At 32.1% G+C, this 7183-nt stretch overlaps 1 protein-coding gene across 1 annotated transcript; it reads left to right on the forward strand.

The window, feature by feature from the left end:
- The first annotated feature begins 4507 nt into the window (after positions 1-4507).
- MT-2 (class I type 2 metallothionein) lies at positions 4508-5869 on the forward strand. The gene is made up of 2 exons (NM_001364773.1): positions 4508-4649; positions 5338-5869. The coding sequence occupies exons 1-2, from the start codon at positions 4585-4587 to the stop codon at positions 5510-5512; spliced, it is 240 nt and encodes a 79-aa protein (NP_001351702.1). The 5' UTR covers positions 4508-4584; the 3' UTR covers positions 5513-5869.
- Positions 5870-7183: the final 1314 nt, after the last annotated feature.

The following is a 7183-nucleotide window of genomic DNA, read 5'->3' on the forward strand; positions in this document are numbered from 1 at the left end:
AGATAAATCCATGTATGGTCTTAAATAAGCTCCAAAGAAATGGCATGAAAAGTTTGATAACTTTATTATATCGAATGAGTTTAAAGTGAATGAAAGTGACAAATGTATTTACTACAAATTTGAAAATGGCATTTGCACTACCATATGTCTCTATGTAGACGAGATACTCATATTTGATTCAAACATTCATGCTGTAAATATTTTGAAATCATTGTTGTGTAACAACTTTGATATGAAAGACCTCGGAGAAGCAAATGTAAAATGTAATCCTTGGAATCAAGATTACTAGGTCAAAAAGGGGAATTTCTTTAGATCAATTTCACTATGTTGAAAATATCATAAAGAAATATAATTACTTTGACTGTAAACCTGCTTGCACACCATATGATCTAAGTGTGAAACTTTTCAAGAACACTGGTGAAGGTGTTAGACAAACTGAATATGCGAGCATCATTGGCTGCCTCAGGTATGCCACTGATTGTACTAGACCCGACATTGCCTATGTCGTGGGATTATTGTGCAGGTTTACTAGTAGACCTAGTATGGAGCATTGGCACGCTATGGAAAGAGTCATGAGATACCTGAAAAGGACCATGAGTCTCGGATTACATTATCGAAGATTTCCTACTATCCTTGAAGGATACAATGATGCTGATTGGAACACCTTATCAGATGACTCCAAAACAATCGATGACTATATTTTAATATAGTGAATGGTGTTGTATCTTGGAAATCGAAGAACAGACGATATTGGCTCAGTCCACTATGGAGTCTGAAATGATAGCACTAGCTAACTACTAGTGAAGAAGCAAGCTGGTTAAGATGTTTGCTAGTTGAGATCCCTATATGGAAAAGATCTATGACAGATGCGTTGATCCACTGCGATAGTACCGCGGCTATTGCAAAAATTGAGAATCGTTATTATAACGGTAAGATACGACAAATACGTCGTAAGCACATCACAGTTAGAGAATTACTTTCGAAAGGAGCTGTTATTGTGGATCATGTACGCACTGATGAAAATTTAGCTGATCCTTTGACGAAAGGATTAGCTAGAGAGAAAGTCCAAAATACATCCAAAAGGATGGGACTAATGCCTATAGATAAATGAGTCACTTATGATGGTAACCCGACCTAAAAGACTGGAGATCCCAAGAATTAGGTTCAATGGGTAATAACAAGTCATAGTGATATGAGATGAACATGCTATGTTTTATATGAGAAGCATGATTCCTGAAGCGAAAAAGGATGAGATAATAGAAACTCTTAATGAGATCTATACTCTATATGGAGTGGGGTACCTAGTGGCTACAGGAGTACTCTTGATAGACTCACCTACGTGAATGTGGAAGTGGGGGCCGCTTCCTATGGAATTTCGAGGCAGAATTCCTAGAGCGTTCACTAGACTGGGATACACGTGCAGGGCCCTAAATGCACGGGCTTTTTAGAATACACCTAATGAAAAGGTTGTGTGTGGGTTTGATGTCAAAGATAGAGTTCAAAACTACGTGTTACTCTTGTTGAATCTGAATCCTACTCGCTATGCAAAGGTTCAAGTCGAAAGACACCTTTGTTTATGCATGATCTTATAGAAGCACTTGATGCTATTTTAAGAAATTATTTTTAACTTGATGCTATTTTAAGAAACTTTTTTTTAAATTCAAGTGGGGGATTGTTGGAGAACATAAGTATGTTATAGTGTGAATTTAAAAATGTGTTGAAGTCCCACATTGGAAAGAAATATTCCTTGTAAATTTAATTGGAAAGAAACTTGTTTTTTAAAATTCAAGTCCCACATTGGTAAGAATATTTTTTGAAATCCCACTTAGAAAAACTATCATGTTTTGTGTAGTTTTAATTCTATACATACTAAAGTCCCACATTGTTTAGAAAACATATGTGACTTTGCTTCCATCACTATATAATGAGCTTCAAGCTATTGTGAAAAACACACCAAAGTTGGATGCTTTTCCCAACTTTCTCTTTTCTCCCTCTTATATTCTGCTCGCCTAATTTTCGAGCCACTTCTCCCCTTTCTTTCTGTCCCTTCGGTTTTAAAGCGGTTATTATGCCGCAGTCCCTTCGGTTTTTAAAGCGGTTATTATGCCGCAGTCCCTTCGGTTTTAGAGCGGTTATTATGCCGTAGTCCCTTCGGTTTTAAAGCGGTTGTTATGCCGTAATTCTTTTGGTTTTTTGAGCGGTTGTTATGCCGTAGTTCTTTTGTTTTTAGAGCGGTTGCTATGCCGTAATCACTTTGTTTTTAGAGCGGTTATTATGCCGTAGTCCATTCGTGTTTTTGGTCTTTTTGAGCGGTTATTATACCGTAGTTATGAATGGTCATAGTACCATATTGAGAGTGACATTAATTGTCATATTGAGAGTGGCTTAAACTGCCATATTGAGGGTGTAATTCTAGAACGGTTTTCTACGGTGCAGTGGAACTCCGATACAGTGAATCTGGGCTGTTTTATCCTGGGGACTTCGTGGTTGATAGTCTGCCTTGCACAATTTGGGCAGTGCCGCGAAACGTCTTAAAGAGAGCGACCTAGTCCGCGACTCATCCCAGTAATATCTTCGGTGGCATAAATTGTGAATTTTAAATAGTTTTTGAAATTCAAAATCCAACAATGTTGATGGTAGAGTTGTGATTTTAAAAACCTATTTATTATATTTGAACTGGGTCTCCAAAAATATTAAAAATATTAAGACAACCCTTAACGAAATCACAGGGAAATGGAGTACTTGCAGCAAACTATGTTGCTGTCAATAGCATTTTGGCAACCAACAGGCCTGTCTCGGCCGAATGGAACATATCACACATTAGGATGTTGAAATGTAACATTGAGGGAGAAGCATATGGCATTCATCAATTGATGTTTTGCATTTTGAGAAATGCACCTTAATTGACAATGTCATCTTTGAGTTCAGATATATTTTACAAGATTGTGTTCAAATTAAGTCCTTATTCCAAGCTTTATGGTAGAGTTTTCTAGAAGACAAGTTAATATAGTGGCTCATGAGCTACTAAGGGTAGCTATATATATAGTTAGTTTTCATGAGATGCGTCTGAGTCTCATTCTACACGGTACTTTTTTCTTTTGCTCAAATTTACGAAAATGTTTTGACATGTCTTTCACACAATTGGTTATACTATACATTAAAAGAGATGTATTGTCTATTCAAATTCTTGAGGTGAATATAAAGTCGATAGGGTTAGAAGATTGCAAGGTCAGGTTTGGTTCACTTTAAGGTGATATACATTCCTTTATAAACTGTGGAATTGAATATCAAGTTGTCTTATATTTAAAATTTGAGTAGTCATTGATTTTTAATCTCTTGGAAAATAATATTAAGAGTTTTATTTCTCTTTAAAAGTACATAATATAATGTTTAAGATAACATTACGTAGTATAATATTAAATAAAATATAATCACTTAGTTTCAGATCTCAAATTTAATTGATTTGATTTAATTTGAACATGAATATAAAAAGAAGAAAAAAATTAAACTAATTTAGTTTATTTGAATTGGTTTGGTTTAAGTTAAGTTAGTCAAGGTATTGGTTTGGTGTTTACATCATACTTTATACACCCTCTGTCCTTTATTATGAAATCTATTTTTCTTTGCCCCTTAATACAACAGTATATGATATATTCAATATTAAATATACATAATGGCTTTTTTTTAATAAAAAACCTCTATTTAATTTTCATTAAAAATATTAATTTTTTAAATTTATGATATCCATAACTATATAAATAAATGTAGAAAAATAAGACACTTTCAACAAAATTATTGCTCCAATTATTTTTAATATTCGTGAATATTTGTCAGTAGAATTTTATAATAAAAGACAGATAGAGTATCAAGTCAAATAAAGTTAAAAAGATTTAATTTGTAAAAAAGAAAATAAAGAATCTAAATAAAAAATTTGAATATAAAATTTAATGTATTAAATTCATTTAAAAATTATCTATTTGGTCTTAAATATATGAAAAAAATTATGTTAATAAATGTTAATGTATTTATTTATTTTTTTGTCTTTTTTTAAGTGTCATTTTTATTTTTTATTTGGCTTTTTCAACTTTTAAATAAAAATTGTATTTATTGCAATGAGGGAAATAAATGTGAATAATAAAAAATAGTTAAAAATAATATAGAAAAAAATTAAATTGTTTATAAAAATATCAAAATTTAATAGTTTTATTTTGTTTGTGTTAACAAACTTAAAATGAGAATTAAAAAGGTATATTAAACGATCTTAAGAAATGTGTTCCATTGATTTTTGATCATAATCGAATCTATAGTAAAAAACATACACCCTCGAACACACAACAAAAACCCTTGAACAAATCTGTAGATACGTGTTTACGAAAACGACGTAGACGTGGTAATAGATCCGCAAATAGATTAGAACCACCTTAAGATTTGAACACGTGTCCATTGATATTTATTATTCTCTCTCCTCAAATCACGCTATAAATCAGACTTCAAGGCACTCTTCATTCATTCAAGCTTGTTTGTTTGTTTTGTGTAAAAAATCATCTTTTGTTGTTTGTTGTCTAGTTTTTATTAGAACTGAAAATGTCTTGCTGTGGTGGTAACTGTGGATGTGGAAGCAGCTGCAAATGCGGCAGTGGCTGTGGAGGGTGAGATTTTCATTCATACCTTTTTTTTTTGGGGGAAAAAAGGGATTTGTTTTGTGTGTGATCTCACTTGAGCCTCTGTTTTGGGTACCCTTCTTTTTGAATTGCATGAAAAAATGGTGTTTGATTATGCTGGGAAAATTTTGATCACATTATTTCTTGTTGAAGGTGTTTTCGATTTTTTGGGGCAAAATTTTTCATGGTCTTTTGATTGATTTTTGAGGTACCCTTTTAGTTGAATTTCAACAACAAATTGAGTTTTGATTGATTTTTTGGGTACCCTTTTAGTATTTTTTGTGTGTGTCTAGGATACCCTATTAGTTTAATTTAACGAGAAAAACAATCTGATTTTGATTGATTACTAAGGGTACCCCTGTTGTTGAATTTTAAGAGAAAGTGATGTTTTTGTCACCATACATCACTTTCTGCTAGTGATATTCTAATAGCTTTTGAGACTTTGTTCAATTTCACAAAGATGCTATGTATCTATCTTTCATTTACTTTTATGTATCTAGTTGTACAAAGATTGCTATGTTTCTATTCTGTATGGCTTTAACTAAAAGAAATAATTTTTAAATTAACTAAGATATTAATTAAAAATATATTTTTGGGAATCTTAAAATCATAAACATGAAACACCTGATTATGTCGTGTCATTATACTTAAATATTTTATTTTGTATATGATGCAGCTGCAAGATGTACCCAGACATGAGCTACACAGAGCAAACAACAAGTGAGACTCTTGTTATGGGAGTTGCATCTGGTAAGACTCAATTTGAAGGTGCTGAAATGGGTTTTGGAGCTGAGAATGATGGCTGCAAGTGTGGATCAAACTGCACCTGCAACCCTTGCACCTGCAAATGAAGTGGATAATGAAATCTTCAAGCAAAGATGGTCCTTAATTATCTCATTAGTGGCAGGATTAATAATAACAACAATATAGCTTATGGTTATTATATATTGAGTTATGTGTTATGTGTACTTCTGGTGTTTGGTTTAAAATCTAAACACCCTTTTGGAGTATTAGAATAAAGTTGCAATGTTCTGTTTACCCTTTGAGCGAATTCTATTGTCTTGGATTTGTGATGATGGGTGTATTTTAGTTTTAATCATGGTTTCATTGTTTGTTTATGTTTTTGTTGCTTTTGTATAAAGTTCGGCTAATCTGAACCATCAATATCTGCTTATTAATGAAATAAAGGGAAATGACAATTCAAGTAAGGAAACATTGAGTTGTAAAACACAATATGCACTTGTGTCAAACGACACTCAAAGAGTTTGATTTATGAAATAAGTACTAGTGGTAAAAACTGTCCCACCAAGTTGTTTGCATAGCAGAAATATATTTCTTTGCTCTTGGGGGAACTCGTGATTTGTACTTGTTTTTTCTTCCCTCTAAGAGTCTTGACCTTCCAAGCACTTTCTATTGTTGCCACTTAGCCAGTTCTACTCTTGTACCATTTTTATATTGTCTTCAACAAGGTAGCTTTTGTCTATTAGAGTAGAATAATTCTACCTTGTCTATTAGAGTAGAATAATTGGTAATCATTATATGGGCTATGTTTCCTCTGATTTTAGGTCTCAACCTCCACTCAAACTAGTTTGTCTTCCATTCATTAATGGGTGCATACTAAGTATGTGGACAAAACTTAGCCAATTCCACAAACTTAACAACATATACTCTGCAATAGACATGTCTCTTTGTCGTAAGTACACAGCTTCTTTTGTCTTTTGACAAACTTTGGATAGCTCTTGTTCCAAGGGTTCTTGAGTCTGAAGATAATTCTTTGAACTCCTCCACCAATATTATGTCTCACCCTTCAATAGAAGGGCAATTAATGTCACTTTATGTTCTTCAGTATAAGGCACTATTCAAATGCCTTTTTACTCTCATTCAGCCAAACTTAGGTTTAATATTTGGTGAAATGATACTTAGAATATACAAGAAAAGAAAGATTATCTCATTTCCCAACCTTTAGCCTAGAGTGTTAGTGAATGAATCTGACTCTAATACCAAAATGTAGCACCTAATATCAATTATCTAGAACTTGGCAATTTGATTCATACTCTTTAAGAATGACATAGGCAAATAATAATGAATAATAAATTAGAATTACCAAACTAAATTGAAAACTACATTCATAATTATAGTTTATAACTTGTTTAACAAATTCCGTAAAATATTACACTTGGAAATGAATTATAAGTGTTTGATTACATCATAAAATAAAACATCACATTCAAATTCCAACAAAAATGGAACTGATCAATTGATGCTAAACTTGTATCCCATGTTGTTCCTAATACTAAGAAATAAAAGAATGAGTGAAATATAAAATTTTAGTGAGCTCTAAAAATAAAGGGAAAAGAACTTTGAAAATATTTCTTTCATAAATATGCGTAAAAACATGAAATTCTGATGCACTTTCAGCTAAAGCTCTCAACTTCAATTTCTTTTTATAAACTTAACTAAAATAATTCTTTTATAATGATTCTGGAAAAAAAAATTATGCATGACCTCTAAAATCTTTTCTT

The sequence above is a fragment of the Cicer arietinum genome, chromosome 3 (assembly GCF_000331145.2).
Source record: "Cicer arietinum cultivar CDC Frontier isolate Library 1 chromosome 3, Cicar.CDCFrontier_v2.0, whole genome shotgun sequence".
NCBI lineage: Eukaryota > Viridiplantae > Streptophyta > Magnoliopsida > Fabales > Fabaceae > Cicer > Cicer arietinum.

Excerpts from the sequence above, each read along its gene's own strand:
- MT-2 (NM_001364773.1), top strand. The coding sequence starts at position 4,585 with ATGTCTTGCTGTGGTGGTAACTGTGGATGTGGAAGCAGCTGCAAATGC. Across the intron at positions 4,650-5,337 it reads TGCGGCAGTGGCTGTGGAGG|CTGCAAGATGTACCCAGACA; the intron begins GTGAGATTTTCA and ends TATATGATGCAG.